The following is an 18,609-nucleotide window of genomic DNA, read 5'->3' on the forward strand; positions in this document are numbered from 1 at the left end:
GGAAAACCTGCACTGTTAGTACTTGAGGACTAGGGTTGGGAAACAGTGATTTACGGGATGTGATGGAGATATGTCCTGCCAATAAGTTGCTGAGCGAGTGTCATTCCAGTAAATGTGATATGAGTCATCAATGTGACATGACTCCATTGAGATTTCCGTGCTTTTAACTTTCAAGTTCAGATAATATTTCAAATAGTGTTTCAGATATTACCAGGATATGTATGTGGCTCTGCAGTTGACCTGAATATATTAGAAAATACATATGGAAAAATTGCAGCCATAAAAGACTAAAAGATGAACAAAAATTTATCAAAATTAGGCTAGTCTTTCAGACCTGGCCCTCTTACGCTTTCTGTAATCTGATGTAGGTTTATTAAGTACACAAGTTAACACGTGCATAATACTCATGCATTCTAGTCAAATCAAGCTACTTAAGGTGTTAAAAAGGTTCTTGTCATGCATTTGGGCCTAGCCCAGGCCTCCTCAGGGGAAGAGCGTTACTTCCTGACGCAAGCGCCCTTTTTTAACGTGGTTTTGTCCACATGTCACCACCTCATCATTTTTCTCCATCACCTCATCCTTCATCTTCATCGCTACATCCTTCATCAAGCTACTTAAGATGTTAAAAACTCCCCACTGTCACCCCCGGCAACCACCAACCAATCCCAACTGTCACTTCTCCTTCAAGAAATATATAGGTCAGTGTATAACTCTGCCCAGCAGTTGGCGCTGCAGCTTGGTTTTTTTTTTTTGTCACACACGCCACTAGGCATTTATATAGTAGATAGGGGCTACCACTATTGAAAGGCAAAATACTTTCTTCAGTATTTGCATGCAAAGAGGATAGGCAAGTATAAATATAATATGTGTGTGACATAGATCAACAATTTAGCAGGAAGTTGTGTAATCGCATCTGTTAAAATCCTTCACATTATATTGTATTGTTTTCATTATCATTGAAATTGATGGTAGTAAAAAACAACAATAAAAAATGTATCAAAATGTCTAATTCTGATTTGCTGGATCTGCAGATAACTATGAAATATTCCACTGTGACATTAGTCAATTCTTCTGCTTTTATTCACTTTGTTAAATCTTTTTTTTTATCCTACTTTTAAAGAAGAATTCAACTCAGAAATAAAATTTTAGTTGTATATGAAGTTTACAAATTAACAGAAAATACAAAGTTGTACTTTATTTTAGTCTGGCGTGACCCCAATTTGACAGGTCTTAAGGTTTAAGTGTTCTAGTCCCGTGGTCCTCTCTTCTATTACTGCTTTGCCTGATTCAGTCAAGCATTGGCGTTGTTATTGCCCCTTATGTGTCTGTCCCCCATTAATGTGAATGGGGGAGAGACACTGACAACACTGCTGTTAGTTTGGTAAAGGCCTGTCTTAGTAGGTGAGAGGATAATGGCAGGATGAAGCGTTAGAGCCATTAGGGGGACCTGCCAGATTGAAAATATGAAAAAACTGATGTCAAACTAAAGATAATTAAAACTTTGTATAGTCTCTCATCTTAGTAAGCTCCACTCAAAACTAAATGTTTCGTTTTTGGGTGGGGTTAGTCTTTAAGGCGGCCGTTTCAAAACATTGCAATTCTATTTCCTCACCTCTTTTTGAGGCACCAACATATTCTTCCATTTGTCAATTATTCATATTGTTTACTTCTTCCTATATGACTATGACTCCATATTCTTGTTTTTCATAGGAGTTCACAGAGGAACAAAATGATGTTCAGAACTTTAAAATGGAACTCAACACTATAGAAATTGGCAGTGCTGTCACAGAGGAAGTATCCGAACCTGAGTCTTTGGACTGCAATATTCCATCTTTTCCTATATTTGATGAGGCTATTTCTGATACAACATTGTATTCTGTTGTGGAGGGAAATAATTCCACTATTAGTTCAGTTTGTGTAGAAGAAGAGCGTAACACAAGTCTTACATCACTTCCTCTATCTCAGAACAGCGAACCTACTATGACACAACCACCTAATATATCCACTATACAACTATGTGATGCATCTGAAGTGGAAATCCATCACATAGACAAAAACAATTCTGAAATGTACCCTGCTACATCCTGTGCTGAACTTCAAGAAAGTGTTATGTTAGTCCTGACACCTCCTGTGTCTCCAGAGAACATGATGTCACTTAAAGACAAGTTTACGCAAAGCATTTTACCTCCTGTGATAGAAGAAAAGGGTCATTCTGCAATAGCACATACAGACTCAGCAGAGATATCAGATGGCAACCTGTCCCTTTCTCTGCCTAGCGGTGGATGTAATGTTACAACATCATGTCATGAGACTGACAAGACAACCCAACTTATATTGTCAGTACCTATGGCTGAAAAGTATACCAGTCCCATTACCGCTATTTCCTTGTCTCACAAGAGAGACCAATGGTCTCAGACTGACGGCAGTAACACTTTATTTCAGGAGTCTGAGAAGAATAATAGTCCTATTACACTACTCAAGACTGATGAAGACACAAACCCTATGACAACAATTCCTATCAATGACAATTCCTATACTTATCTGATGATATCACCATCAAATATTAAGACAAGTGCTGATTTTCCACCACCTTCCACACTAGAGCAGAATATTCACATATCTGTTCCTGCAGATAACACCATGACAGCACTTTCTCCTTCATATGAGAATGGTGACCTGACTGCATCAATTCCTGAGCTGGATCAGAGTTCACACAATAGTATATCAGTTCCCGTGCCTGACGTGAACACTCTACATTTTACATCACTTCCTGTGTTTGACAAGATCACTGAGGTTATTACATCTCTGTCTGCACCAAGTGACATCATCCGTCCAGTTACATCACCTCCTTTGGATAGTGAGAATAGCAATATAGATGAGAGTGTTCATACTATATCACTTATCATACCAGGTAAATTAATCAATTTTATTACATCATGTATTGTAGTTGATATTGCAGACAATTTTATTACAGTTTTCCTGCTCTATGCTTTAATATAATGAAAGTACAATAGAAAACTAGTTTAAACATGTCTCTAAACACCATCATATTCCTTCAGACCATAAGATGCAACCTCCTGAGACACATGAAGCAGAAGTTACTCCAGAACAAAATCAAGGAACTTTACTCTCCAAAGACACTGGTTCTATAAACCAACCATCTGAACCAGCTATACTCTGTAAGGATCTAGCAGGAGTAGAAAACAAAAAGGTATTTCTGATTGGTTATTGTGTCTGTAAAGTCCTCAAACTTGCACATTTTGTTATTTTGTGGATCAATCCAATCTGATGCCCCAGTGAAAATTTAGGCTTTACTAATAAAGTCCAACGTGATATAGGACTCATTGTTAGACTTCCCTAATGATGGGGCCTGTATATGAGAGGCCCTAAGGGATGTTATTTCAATCCTCTGATGAGCAAGGAAAACAAGATACTCTTTGCTGAGAGAAGGGATATTCTTCTTTCAGGTGAGTGGTTTTGCTAAAATATCTCTGCTGTGTCAAATTAAAGAAGACCTCTGTTAAAACTAAATATTTAGTAGTTAATATTTAGTTGAGCCCAATGAGTTAGTATAATAATATAATAAAAATATATAATTAATCAGATCTTTCCTTATGGCTGTACCTGTCCCACATTGTACTCCTGTTTCAAACACACTGAACAGCTGATACTCCTCCTTATTATACCTTCTGTTCTATTCTGAAGAAGGACAAGTTCACAGTGGGGTCTCAACACGCATTTAGCCTGTTTCAAACACGAGATGAGCTTGGGTGCAGTTTTCCTAGTTTTGGGTGGAGTTAATCCTTTGAAACAGTTTTTAAAAAAATACTAATTTCAATGTTACCTAACAGTATTAGCCCTGACATTTGCATAACATTTGCATAACATTTACATAATCCAAACATTATCCCTAGTCCTAAATCTGAACCTTGCCAATAATGCCTTAGAGGCACTAAGTCCAGTTGGGTGTTCCCTTTAGAGTTATACACCAAGGACTTGTACAGACACCTGGCACTAGATTGTGTTTGGATGTGAATTTTGCACCAGATCAGAGTAGGTGGTTTTTAGGTCTTTTTGGGTCTATATTTTTAATGGAACCTATTTTGAGCTTTCATGTCGTGCTTCGGTGGGGGACTGAATTTCCAGGCTCACTCCAAGCAATGTAATAAAAAAGCTTGACACACAACGCTTGGCACCTGTAATAAATACACCCCCATTCCCCTTCATTGCAATCATAACTTAGCCATAAATTAGGTTAAACCATACAGTATTATTAGGAGAAAAACAGAAACTTTAATTTATTAAAAGGGGTGTTACTAAAGAGGTAGGCGATTGTGACACTTTTATGCAGTGTGCTCCTGGAGAAGTTTATGGCATCTCTTCACATCTAGAAGCACTTCTAGTTTGTGGAGAGGTCTCCTGAGAGCAGACAGTAGACATGAAGCTCTCTTCCTCCTGATGGACCATCAGGATGCAGCAGTGCAAAACCAATTCGTTTTGCAGTGTGCATCAAGTGCGCTGCTAAATGGCCTCCCCTGTTGGTTTCGCTTCAGACAGGATGGACATTCCACACAGAAGAGGGTGAAGTGTCACCTGTGAAAAGCCTGGACAGTAGTGATCATCATGCACAGTTATGGGGGATCTCACAAAGATTGCATAAATGTATGCAGGAAATAAGAGAGTTGCTTACTACTGAAGGTGAGTGATCTGTGAAATGTTTTTGTACAAAAATATATCTATTATTATATTTGATAATTACCTATTAAAATGTATTTGTTTACCTACATATTGTCTAATATCTCCACTGGCTTGCCCGTTATCCTCTTTACACAACTATACTTGGTTTTCAGGCTTTCACTCATTGGCTGATGGTTTAACAGAAGAGGTTGAAGGTAATAATGCAGATGGAATATCTGGGAATCTTAAACAACTTGAAAACTTTCCAGCAGGTAAAGGTCTTTCTTCACTGTACTCAGATATATGGAATGGAGGGTTCTAAGGTGGCAGTCCTAGAGGGGTGTTGTGTGAATTACTTATAGCTGGGGAGCAAATTGATTTTGGTGACATCCCAATAGGTTAAGAATGGCCTTAATATGGAATTATTTAATTTTTGTATTGTAGCGCAATTATTCTTGTGTAGTATGCCGTAGACATCACCGATCAGCAATACCAATATATGTGTCACAAATTAAATGTAGGGACTGACTGTGCTCTCAATGCTTAATGTTCTATTCTGATATAAAAGCCTGCAGGAATCTTTTTTTTATTCTATCAGTCTTGCACAGTTTACTACATACTGCCACAAGAAAGAACACTGAGCACAAGCAGTTACCTGATGAACATTCACAAGGTGCCGATGTAACAAGTGGAAACAAGAGCACTGAAAAAAACTGGTATGGAAAATTGGCAAAATATCTTTTCATTTCTAGATCATACCTGTATTTTTTTACATTTGAAAAGCCTTTTGAATTTGATCGTTCAAGTGTAATGTGAAAAATATTTCAAATTCAATTTTTTTGTGTGGTGGAATCATTGGCGCATCAAAGTCTTATTCACAAGAACTAGACAACTATAAGGGAAGCAGCAGTATTCCCATTCATACACAAGATCTCTCTTTGCACAAACCAAAGTAATTATCACATTTTAATAGTGTGATGAAACTTGCAACATAAAAATGTTTATTTAAGCAGCGGCGCCGGAGGGGAGGTTGCAGCCGTCACATATGAGTCCCAGCACCAAGTCCCAGAAAACCTGAATGCCGCTAACCACTGTACATTGCCTTGTATTGTTATTTAATTTTTACATTACTGAATGTCTTTCTTTCATTTCCTCTTGGATGTCCTCTCCACCTTAAATTCAATCTTTCAAAAACGAAACTAATAATATTCCCACCAGTCAAGAGAAGCTACCTACCTTACATCTCTATTCCTGTTGACAACACAACAATAAACTCTACCCCTCAAATTTGCAGCTTATGTGTCATCCTTAACTCCAGAACTGTCCTTTGTGTCCCTGCTATACTGTACATCCTGTTACATATATGACATGACGATGACGATCAGCAGCATTATCTAACTTCACATTGGCTGTCTTCTTATTGACTGATTGCGTGTAGCCCTCTCGTACTGATTCATTTGATTTATGGTTATATCATATTTTCTGTGTTTGCATTTGTTACTTTTAAACTTTACAACCACTGCGCCATAAAAGCAGAAGATTCCAATTGCACTCATACTCGATAAAGTGACATGTGTGGGGGTGTTGGTAATTAATGATTATATTATTGCTTAAGTGCAAGCACACATTTTCCTACTAAAACTGCAAGAACACACTATAAGAAAAATATTCTTTCTTGAAACTATACTCAAGAAATATTGTCTCCCACAAAGGGAACAACATTGTGTGTTTTTGGTGACTGAAATCAGAACCTTTTCCTACTAATACTCCTCATTAATGCCATACATATATTTCCACATGTGCCCCTTCAAATAGTTATCCTGTGGTCATGGCACAGGTCGCTCAAGCATTATGTGCCCAATCTCAGTCCCTCTTCAGCAAGTGTTCATTATGATGTCAATTTCCAAGTTTAGTGTATGGTGTACATACACCACCACATCCAAGGGACATGGTCTCCTCTGGAAAGCTCCCTACCTATCCACATCATGGAATTCGGGACCATTTATCTGGCTCAGTGTGACAACAGCAATTCAGTGGCTAACCTGAACCATCATGGGGACAGTTGCAGGTCATGATGGGAGCACCTTGAATCCTACAATGGTCAGAGTTATGTGTGTTATGGGTTCACTCTGTGATTCAGACAATGTACAAGGTTTTAACGTGTTGGGTAACTGGTTGTTTCCGTATACCTATTCCAAGTTCTACAAAGTGGATGTTACTGTCTTGGTGAAGACTGCCTTCAGCAGAAAAGTCCACCAGTTGGCCTTCCACTCCGTCTGTTGAGAGTAGCTTTAGAAAACCAGATCTACTGTAGATGGAGAAAAGAGGATTTTTATACTAGATGTTAAATTTATTTCCCTGATGTTGTAGGGGCATACAACCATGCAGAAATCTCTCCCAGCAGGTGCTCCTCTTTGATTTTGACTGGTAAACTAAAGAAGAGGTTTATCTGGGAGAGAAGTTGTCAGTTTTTGCTCCTAGTGTTGGAACATAACCCATCACTTTACTTTGATGATAAGTTATTACTGATGCATTAGAAGTACAAACTGGCTACAATATCAATTCTACATCAGTCACCTTTTGCTACATTGAAACTGCCATATTCATCTGTCAAAACCAAGATACATTGCTATACTGTACATACTGAATAGATGAACAATGCCATATAAATGAAACCCATTTGTTCTGATCTATTGTAGCAAGTATCGTTGCTAACAGGACAGCTAGTTTACATATCCAAGTAACTAAAACATGAAATAATTATACTATTTTTTTCATTTTGTTTCATTTAAAAAAATGTTTACACTATTTTAATGACAGATCAAGATCTAAACCCATTGTTTTCATCCAAACATTTAATTTTAGCCCTCTGTTATCAATGCATACAGAAGATGGAACCCAAACTTGTGATGATCTATCAGTAAGTAGAAGTAAAGTATATATCTCAGAAAGTACTTAGACATTCACACTACTAAGTATGCCATAAATGCCATGTTCAGCACTACTAGATCTTAAACTCTATGTCATTTCTAGTTAAATTACAAATAGTCCTAATTGTATAGTTTTAATTTATTTTAACAATATTACGCATTGAACCATAGATTCCTTCTGGTATCAAGATACACAAATGTGCCCTGACATACTAGTTGGGAATCATTTGATTTACGTGTTTCATCAAAACATAGCTAAATACGAAGGACAATAATCGTATTAGGATTGAAATGTAATGTATTCTGTGTGCCTAGGTGCATGCTCCTCTCAGTCACGATTCTGGCAATACTCGCTCACTGATATTTACCCGTCTTGATGAAGAACACAACAGACGAGTTTTGCAACGGGCCAGATACCAGGGCAGGTTACCAGGTCATTTACACCAGGTGAGAACATCATTCTGCAGTATACGTTCTCTTGGCTTCTCATTCTGAAGATATCTTCCTACTATCTGCTATCCTTACAGGATGCCAGCAGAGTAATGACAGAGTACCGCATGATGCGCCAGGAGAGATTACAGGTTCTAGTTTGGAGATACGTTATATATATTGCCTGGAAAAGGGCTGAGAACCTCTTACAAAAGCAGTGTCTCCTGAGACCACAGGTCACCCCCACCCTAACTAAACTGCAAAAGCTGAAACATCAGGTAATGTCTGCCGTACCACAAATATCCCTATAAGTATTTCCAAGGAGTTTACTGATAAGAAATAATCTTATTAATAATGTTATATTATTAATACTAGAATACTGATATAATTGTAGGCACTTAGCAAGGTAACTGCGTAGTACGGCATACACTGCATCTCCAGCACAATGACACAACAACATCCTACTGTGGTATACTACTATTTTTATTTGAGAATATGTCTGTGCTGCAGGTTTTCCTTCGCTGGCGGGAAAAGATGATGCAGAGTCAGGAGGAGCGGCTAAGTCTTTCTGTAGCTCTTCACCAGACCTTACAAGGCGTGCAAGAGGAGAGTGGGATATTCCTAATCAAGCCTGTGCTTTCTTGGCCTGCAAGGTAATAATCTGAGCATGTCAACCTTCTACACGATGGTGTGAGGAGAAGCTGTACTATGCACATGACGTCTTGGTGCAGTACCTCCACCTCAAGTGGTCATAACAGGGAACAAAGAGACAGTTTATGGAAATACTCCCAAGAACTTCCAAATTAGTGCAATACAGGTCTGAATGCAAGAGTTCTAGTGCTTCACCACTGGGTTACAGTTTATGAAAACCCAAAGTATAATAATCAGAGGTGCTATTGTCCATATCAAGTTCTTAAAGAACAAACAAGGACAGGCACCCTACCCCAGTGCAGAAAGACAATGGCACACTCACATTATGTGGGACTGCCATATTTTTTTAATTAAAACTGGAATACTAATCTGTGGCTTGCTTGAGATACAAAAATCAGACCATCTTTCCTTTGGGTACAAACTGCTGTATGAACCTATACTACCTTTCCTTGTTAATTTTGGTAGATTTCTGGATTATTGGAAAATATCAAAATAATCATTGAGAGTTGGCAGACTGTTCTACACGAATCTGACACATGGGAGTCATAACATTGAGAGGCAACACAGAGCCTCAGGAAAATCTGACACCAGTCAATTCAATTTGTCAGTCTCCAGTCTCTCTATGATGATATTGACTATCCAGTGTTGTACTTAGCTCCAAACCACCGTGAGTTGCAGCCCAAATAAATGATACCTGGAGGAAATAACAGTTAAAAGGGCACAAGTATGATCCTGCTGCAGGCTTCTCCTTGGTGGAAGAAGCTCTAAAATAAGCAGCTACAGAATAAAACCTATAGGTTGTAGTTCTAGCTTTAATTTCTAAATCCATTGCATTAGGTATTATAAAAATGTTATCTTTGACACTAGAGCTAAGATGTGTTATATGTATTATGATTTGTCTCATTTAGCTCATCAGCGACGGAGACTCGCAAGGAAATACGATTTCGTTATAAAGCACTTCGGCAGCCTACGTTCCCCTCACTGGACCAGGTAACATTGGTGGTTAAAGATAAAGTGTATTACCGTATTAAATATGTAAATAAAATAACCTTAGTTGATCATTATTAATGATACCATCATTTATCATTTATCTATTCCTAACTTTGTTCACACACCACACACAAGAGGTACAGAGTTTGCGTTGTTCTTGTGTGTACTTTGGAATTTATTTGGAGACCTCAAAGGAAAGAAACATTTACTAGATGACGAGTATGTTAACGATTTTATTAATGTAATGAAATCACACTTACACCAGTTGAGATTAAAAGGCATATCAATGAATACCAGGCTGGTCAGATACTAGTATCCTCCCTGTGCTATGCGTTTCATATTTCTCCTTCTACAGGCAAACTGGAGGCACTACAGCCAGCAATAATCTACCACAATCAGCTGGTGCTTTATACAGAATTCCCCCTTAAAACATAATTGATTGTCGCAATGTTTAACAAATGTGCACATATGCTAATTCCATAAGGGTAATATCTATTAATACAATTGTCTAGTAGTAGTTAATTGTAACAGAAGATAGACTATAGTCAATAGACAGTAAAGATGATAAAAATAATAGACATACAATTTAAATAATAATAAAATACAATTATATAAACATGTTAATAGCTTGACAGTAATAAATACAATTCTCAATACCATTGATAAAAAAAAAATAATCCAAATTAAAAAGCACTATATATACTATGGAAATAAAAATCATCTTAAAAAAACATTAAAATCAAAGTCATTATTACCAACCATAGTTACAAAAGTATTTAGCATATAAATCCAGGAGGCCTCTTGTTCTCATGAGACCAGTTAATCCATCTATCTATCTACAGGGATAGTTTCAAGTCACAAATCTCAGATATCGGGAGTCAGTGTAATTGGCTTCAGAAAAATGTCTCTATAAACCATGTGTGATATTTTTAATTTTGTTGCAGGTGCTCATATATGCCTTCTTTTAGGTGCTCATATATGCCTTCTTTTAGGGGTTTAATGTTGCTTACTGCATATTGTAGACCACATTTGCAGACTAGAGGATATATTACATAGGGAGTATGGCGAGTAATATTATCTTTAATTGTAAAAAGACGATCATTGCTCTAAGAAATAACATTGATATCATCATGCTACCCATTAATGAACAATTTGCATTTTTTGCAGGTAATCTATTGGGTTCACATTTTGGATTTTCACCAGGAAAACAGGGGGCTAATTTATTTTTAAAGCTAGAGGCAAAAGTATATATGAATTTCAGCCTGTCTGAAAGAAAAGCATCTAGTACATTTGTAGGAGCATCCAGTTATTACTAATTAAGGATTCTATCTTCTTACTGTATTTGGATATAATGTTCAGATTGTAGATGGGGGCACACTTTCTAGTGATTATTTCCAACAATGAATTTTGGTCAACGATTATCAATCTCTGCTTTCATATTAGATAAAAGGTTAGCACTATCTAATACACTACTACTGATTTTTTTAGGATTGATTTTAAAAAAGACTTTCGGTTTGTTAAGAGTATAAAAGGCATAAAAAAAGCATCACAATAGAATAGTACAGAATTTTAAATGCAGCTTTTACTGGATTGGAGGATTGGAACCACGTGGGTGAAAGGTTAGAGCAGTGTCTTTGATCAGCAGATTTTAGGACTGGGGTATAGAAGGCAGTGGTTCAAGATCTAATTTACCAATTGAGCAAGGGTTAGTTGTGAAATGATGTCCAGGTAGCCCACACTTTATGAAAGATACAAAGGAGTTTCTCAGAATGCAAGTAATATGTTCTATTTGGTACGTGAACCAAACATGCTTGTTAACCTAGAATTTTTATGCCAACTAGTGACATTCAACTTCTTTAAAGTTGGTACAAAAGTTTTGAACGATCCACTTGGATTACAAAATCTACGAACACCAATGATGTTTTGCTGGCTGTGGGAGAAAATTACATTAAACTGATTGGAGCTTAAGTCATTAATTAACATTAAGACATAAAGACCAAGCCATCTATATAGTGTTTACATCTGAAGATTGATTGCAAATAGAGGATTGTTAGTCCAAATATGAGAGTTGTCACAGTAGTCCGTCAGTTGGTTTGTGTTAGGCAGCATTCCCGCACTCTCTCTGCTGTGTGGGGTCATCTCCTTCCTTCTCCATCGGCTTCTACGCATGCGTACCTCATCGCTAGGTGATGACAATTCTACTGTCCTCGGAGGCGGTCAATGATATCACTGACCACCAGGTGTCTAATTAAGGATCCCTATATAAGAAGGACTTTGGCTCCCAAGATGTAGGCTCTGGCCTTCTTTATGGATCACTGAGATCGTAGTGGGTTTCTTCCGCTGTTATTGGGGCATTAAGAGTTTTAACGGCTTCTGTGGTCAATTTAGGGAGATTGCAGCTAGTTTAATTGTTATTAAATTTATTCTCCAAATCCAGTGGTTTTTAGTAGGTTATAGAGTTGTAGCAAGCCCAAAATTCTTCAGTGAATTTTTGGGACATAGTAAGCTATCTGGCCCTGTGAATTTTGAATAGACGCAATAGCATTGTGTGTTCAGCATTGTCAAAACCTACTGGCCAGCAGAGAGTCCTTTTTATCGCATTATTCATAAACCTTTCGGTTCATCAACTTGTGTAAAAGTTAGTTTAGAGAACTGGGAGGTGAGGGACTGTATATCATGTTTTACTAGTCTTACTGGAGCTTCTTCCAATTTTTCCAGATTTTTGGGAGTTAATGAAAGGTAGCAATACTGGTTCTTTTTACAAATAGAAAATGAAACTCTGTTTGGGTGATGTCAATATTTAAACCTTTTTAAAAGTGGAGTGATGTTTTAAAGTACTGTGGAAGTGACAAGATATGTGGAATTATCTTCAGAAGAGCTGTGATTTGTATTAGTATTGTGTCCAGTAATGTCGGTGTGCTTGTTTGAGGGTCAGACTCAAGTACAATCTTATAGAGATTAATAAAAAAAAATCCATCTTATTTAGAGATTGAGTGGGGGCAATTTTCAGCTCTTTAGACAGTAGTTCAAATTGTGCATTACTGAGTCTTAATTTGGATAAATTAAAAATACCTTTCTCCCTTAATTCTTCATTGTTGTAGTGTTACTTTTTTAGGGGCAGTGTGGTTGCAAGATAAGAAAGGTTATAGCTAAGAATTTCCTAATTTCTTTCTAGAAGTGTCAGTCTCCCTGTTGAATCAGTGCTGGCGTATGTTAGTCATTTTATGTTTCTATCTTTAGGATGGTCTTTTGTGCTATGGCAGAGCTCCATCCCATGCGCCCAAACAATGGAAGAACATACACTCCCACACAGATATAAGACCACTAGTGATCACACCCAAACTGCTGGAGATGGACGTGCACAGAAACTTGTGCAAGGAATGTTGGTGAGTGCAGAATCTAAAATAAAACAATATGTATCTAGACAGAAACCGTAAAATGATCCAGGTCACCAGTGATACATTGTAACAGTGGATTTAGACCAGAGGGGCCAATATGACTTTAACAAGCAATAGCTTAACATACTGTGAGTGGCTTTCTGTATACTACTGTTAAACTACTGTTTATCAAGAAACTCCAAAACTATAAACTCAGATACGATGAAAAGCAAGTTTCTTTATTTCATGAAAGACACAAATATGTGGATGCCTTGCTCAGTGATCAGTAGACACTCCACTTACTACACATGCAAAACATGTTATATCCAGACATCACAGGGAGAAAGATAAGGACCATGACCTCAATCCATTACTAATAGAAACCGTTACATTATACCGTTACATTATTCTCACCATATTCAGTGACTATGTGGCACCTGCAATGCTCTCAAAGCACATCAAACAAAGGAACCTCTGCACCTACACATAATCCATGACTTGTCCTGGTCTGTCACTGCTGCGGAGATCTTTGAATGGAGAGGAAAGGAACATCTCATTTTGGTGGACATTTATTCAGGGTGGTTTGAGACTGACTACCTACCCAATCTCACCAATGCTACTGTTATTGCCAAACTCAAGAGATACTGCCATGCAATTTATGAGTAGAGAGTTCAAAGAGTTTGCAACTACCTGGGACTTTCAACACTCTACCAGCAACCCCAAATATCCTCAATCCAATTGGCTAGTAGAAAAAGCTATAAGCTCAGCCAAAACACCTGCTGGAAAAATGCACACATGATAACACCGATATCTTTGCAGCGTTGCTTAACCTAAGAAATACACCAAGAGATGGTTTACCATCACCTGCCCAGTGGTTATTGTCACCAGGACTCTCATCCTTGTTACTAAGCAACAATTGCAAGAGTGAGTACACACTCTGATTACCTCAAAACAGCTGTCCAATAAAAGAAGTTCTGAACAAGCAGCACATTGTCTTCCACATCTTATGCCAGGTCCACCGGTCCGAATGCAAACTCCATGTGGATATGACAGACCTGCCACTGTCCTCCAAGAATCTGCTGGTCTCCAGAGTTCCAGAGTTAAGCTGAGGGTGCCACCTATGAGGGTAACCGTCACCATATACTGAGTGTGCCTGAGGAAGTTCCTCCAGCAACCATGGTTGACCCAGAACTCATTCACACTTCACAGGAGTCAAGATTTGATGTGCCCATGACTATACCTTCAGACTCTAGACTATCACTTGACTTGCCTGAATACTCAGGTGGACTTTTGGGAAATAATCAACCAGTGACACTTCCTTTTGTCACATGGTCTAGTTGAGTGTCCAAGCCTAACCCGAAATTCCAGGACTATGTAACTTAGTGGTAATTCTTCCATGGCCTTTTCTCTCATTCACTGGCCACCACATCCTACTCCACTGCCACTTTAGGCCTAACCCATTATCTGTATTTTGAAGGGAAGGATGTAAATGTATGATCTGCCAGAGCCTGGCAGGAAGTGAGGTCGTGGGCTATCCATGCTGGGAAGTTCCTGTTCCCTGTTCTACATTCTAGTTATGTATACTATGCATAGTAAACATGTTATGTTTCACTCCTGAGAGTTGTCACTCCAGTCTTTCTAAACCCACATCTACAAAGTGTAACATGTATGTTGATTTCAGGTAATGCATTAAGTTTGTGTGTATAGGGGGTGTGGTGCAGTGTCGTTAAGGGTTGTTATAATGTTTGCTGTGTAGTAGGTGTTGTGTTGCATTGTATGCAATGTGCGTCTCCACAACCCAGCAAGCAGACTGTTGTGGGGAAATGGTGGCCACATGGAGGTGTAGTGGTGAAAACAATAATATACTGTACTACATCATGCTCTAGTCTGACTAGAGGATTATAGGTACTTAACGCAGGTCAGAAAATAAGACAGAGATAACATGTTAGAGTTATTAAAGTATTTAAAGTATAGCTATAAAAAAATATATACAACACCTGAAAGTTGGTTAATATTTAGTAAAGAGTGACGAGACAGATTTTTGTTTGCTGAGGATAAGACACCATTCAATTAAACACATGACTACTTGTCAAATCTAACTCTTTATAAATGTTTGTTTTTGCAATGTATATCTGCTATAAATAGAACAATACAAGGATTATGTCAGGAATGCGAATAATATTAATTAATATTAATAATTATAAGAACATAGCACTGCCGCGCTATTGATTGTGTAATACACATTTTTTTGTTTTGCAGTGTGATGTCTCAGCTACGCGATTCTTACACTGGATTACCTCTAAAAACCACCTCCCTTCAAAAAAATATTGTCAGTGTGAAGCGGACTCCTCCTTTCCCTGCATTGTGAGACAGAAATAGAAGTAAAAGACTACACATTTTTTCACAGTTCTACAAACTAATAAAAATATACCAGAGTGGAGTGCTGCATCTTAGGACTTTACTGAGTAGACATTTGCCTGCAAATATTGGAGTCATGTCATATTTTTAAAAGCTGGCACTCAAGTTTGAAATTTTATATATATATATATATAAAACAGTATATGTGCCATGTTCAAGAACAAATAATAATTACAAAATAGGATCAAATCCGGCAATAATGGTCTTTGGTGATAGCCGTCACCGGCAAGCAGAGGTTCATAAATAGGGAGGAACATTAAATCGGGAGACTATTCCTGTTTTCAACTGATTTAGGGCTTTTCCCTATGGTATAAATAGATACCTGTATGTATTGGCTTGAACAGAATATACCGTATTTCCCCATGTATAAGATGTACATTTTTCCCCAAAATTTTGGGTCTAAAACCTGGGTGCGTCTTATACAGGGGTAGCAGGGATGCAGGGGGGAGGGGGGGCGGGGCAGCGTTACAGTGGCAACAGGGGGGATCGAGGGGGAGCGGGGCAGCGTTACAGTGGCAGCGGGGGGATAGAGGGGGAGCGTGGCAGCCTTACAGTGGCAGAGGGGGGATCCAGGAGGAGGGGGACAGGCACAGTGGCAGCGGGGATCCAGGAGGAGGGGGACAGAGGCACAGTGGCAGCAGGGATCCAGGAGGAGGGAACAGAGGCACAGTGGCAGCGGGGATCCAGGAGGAGGGGGACAGAGGCACAGTGGCAGCGGGGATCCAGGAGGAGGGAACAGAGGCACAGTGGCAGCGGGGATCCATGAGGAGGGGGACAGAGGCACAGTGGCAGCGGGGATCCAGGAGGAGGGAACAGAAGCACAGTGGCAGCGGGGATCCAGGAGGAGGGGGACAGAGGCACAGTGGCAGCGGGGATCCAGGAGGAGGGGGACAGAGGCACAGTGGCAGCGGGGATCCAGGAGGAGGGGGCAGGCACAGTGGCAGCGGGGGATCCAGGAGGAGAGGGGCAGAGGTACAGTGGCAGCGGAGGGGATCGAGGGGGAGCGTGGCAGCATTACAGTGGCAGAGGGGGGATCCAGGAGGCGGGGGACAGGCACAGTGGCAGCTGGGATCCAGGAGGAGGGGGACAGAGGTACAGTGGCAGCGGGGATTCAGGAGGAGGGGGACAGAGGTACAGTGGCAGCGGGGATTCAGGAGGAGGAGGACAGAGGCACAGTGGCAGCGGGGATCCAGGAGGAGGGAACAGAGGCACAGTGGGAGCGGGGATCCAGGAGGAGGGGGACAGAGGCACAGTGGCAGCGGGGATCCAGGAGGAGGGAACAGAGGCACAGTGGCAGCGGGGATCCAGGAGGAGGGGGACAGGCACAGTGGCAGCGGGGGATCCAGGAGGAGGGGACAGAACTGTTATTTGATGAATCTGTGTGACGATCTGACTTGCTGTCCACTTCATCCCCCTCTTAAGAAAAAACTCCTAGGGATATATTTACGAAACTGCGGGTTAGAAAAATTGGAGATGCTGTCTATAGCAACAAATCAGATTCTAGCTGTCATTTTGTAGACTGCACTAAATAAATGATAGCTAAAATCTGATTGGTTGCTATAGGCGTTCAGTAAATATACCCCTAGAAGAAGTAAAAACAAACCACTATCTTATACCAGCATGGGAAAATATGGAAAGTGGTTTAAGAAGACAAAAACCACTAGAAAACTCACAAATGCATGCTACATATAGGAATAGAACAAGGTTTAAAGAGAAGACAACTGTGAACATTATTGTTAAGGTCCTATAATTTACAAGCAATTAAAATCTTTCAGCCAATTATCTTACTAGTATGTTTTTGGAGTGTGGGAGGAAACCGGAGCACCTGGAGGAAACCCACACAAACACAGGGAGAACATACAAACTCCACACAGATAAGGCCATGGTCGGGAATTGAATTCATGACCCCAGTGCTGTAAGGCAGAAGTGCTAACCACTAGGCCACTGTGCTGCCCAATGCTAGGTGGGGACCTTCACTGCACCCACACCTCACAGGATCACCATTATGTAACCAACATTAGAAGAATGTTTACTCTACACCATACATGCATGGAGCCACTGCAAGAGCTACATTTTATCAGCATCCACTTCCTCACAACTGTCTACGCAGAGCTGGATTAATGCACTTAAGACAGGAGGGTATTAAGGTCTAATACACATATATACAAACATTGCTCCCTTCATATAACTTCCATTGCCCCCTCCATACTCTCAAATTGGCCCCTAATCTCTCTCATTGCTGCCACCCTTCATGCCTCTTTCATTGCTACCACCCTCCACGACTCGCATTGCTATCTACACCATGTCTCTCTCATTCAATCTACTCCATGCCTCTCTAATTGCTGTCCCCTCCATGTCTCTCTCTTATTGCTGCGCCCCTCCATGTCTCTCTCACTGCTGACCCCTCCATGCCTCTCTAATTCCTGTCCCCTCCATGTCTCTCTCTTATTGTTGCGCCCCTCCATGCCTCTCTCACTGCTGCCCCCTCCATGTCTCTCTCTTATTGTTGCGCCCCTCCATGCCTCTCTCATTGCTGACCCCTCCATGTCTCTCTCTTATTGTTGCGCCCCTCCATGCCTCTCTCTCACTGCTGACCCCTCCATGCCTCTCTCACTGCTGACCCCTCCATGCCTCTCTCACTGCTGCGACCCTCCATGCCTCTCTCACTGCTGACCCCTCCATGCCTCTCTCACTGCTGCGACCCTCCATGCCTTTCTCATTGCTGCCCCCTCCATGCCTCTCACTGCTGCCCCCTCCATGTCTCTCACTGCTGCGACCCTCCATGTCTCTCTCATTGCTGCCCCCTCCATGCCTCTCTCATTGCTGCCCCCTCCATGCCTCTCTCACTGCTGCTCCCTCCATGCCTCTCTCACTCCCACCCCCTCCATGCCTCTCTCTTATTGGTGCGCACCTTCATGCCTCTCTCACTGCTGCCCCCTCCATGCCTCTCTCTTATTGGTGCGCACCTTCATGCCTCTCTCACTGCTGCCCCCTCCATGCCTCTCTCACTGCTGCGACCCTCCATGCCTTTCTCATTGCTGCCCCCTCCATGCCTCTCTCACTCCCACCCCCTCCATGCCTCTCTCTTATTGGTGCGCACCTTCATGCCTCTCTCACTGCTGCCCCCTCCATGCCTC

The 18,609-nt window shown here is 40.4% G+C and overlaps 1 protein-coding gene across 3 annotated transcripts in view; it reads left to right on the forward strand.

Moving 5' to 3' along the window:
• LOC142149963 (uncharacterized) overlaps positions 1-15,600 on the forward strand; it is a 28,567-nt gene extending 12,967 nt beyond the window's left edge. For 2 of the 3 annotated variants that reach the window (XM_075205236.1, XM_075205238.1), the window contains 12 exons: positions 1,711-2,911; positions 3,060-3,211; positions 4,554-4,698; positions 4,851-4,949; positions 5,276-5,393; positions 7,543-7,597; positions 7,923-8,054; positions 8,135-8,314; positions 8,547-8,689; positions 9,596-9,677; positions 12,918-13,063; positions 15,314-15,600. In XM_075205236.1, the coding sequence (XP_075061337.1) occupies positions 1,711-2,911; positions 3,060-3,211; positions 4,554-4,698; positions 4,851-4,949; positions 5,276-5,393; positions 7,543-7,597; positions 7,923-8,054; positions 8,135-8,314; positions 8,547-8,689; positions 9,596-9,677; positions 12,918-13,063; positions 15,314-15,422 (2,562 nt within the window). In that variant the 3' untranslated portion in view covers positions 15,423-15,600. The remainder of the gene's footprint in view (positions 1-1,710; positions 2,912-3,059; positions 3,212-4,553; positions 4,699-4,850; positions 4,950-5,275; positions 5,394-7,542; positions 7,598-7,922; positions 8,055-8,134; positions 8,315-8,546; positions 8,690-9,595; positions 9,678-12,917; positions 13,064-15,313) is intronic. The other variant, XM_075205237.1, reaches the window with a different exon arrangement.
• The last annotated feature ends 3,009 nt before the right edge of the window (positions 15,601-18,609 follow it).

The sequence above is a fragment of the Mixophyes fleayi genome, chromosome 4 (genome assembly GCF_038048845.1).
Source record: "Mixophyes fleayi isolate aMixFle1 chromosome 4, aMixFle1.hap1, whole genome shotgun sequence".
Lineage (NCBI taxonomy): Eukaryota > Metazoa > Chordata > Amphibia > Anura > Limnodynastidae > Mixophyes > Mixophyes fleayi.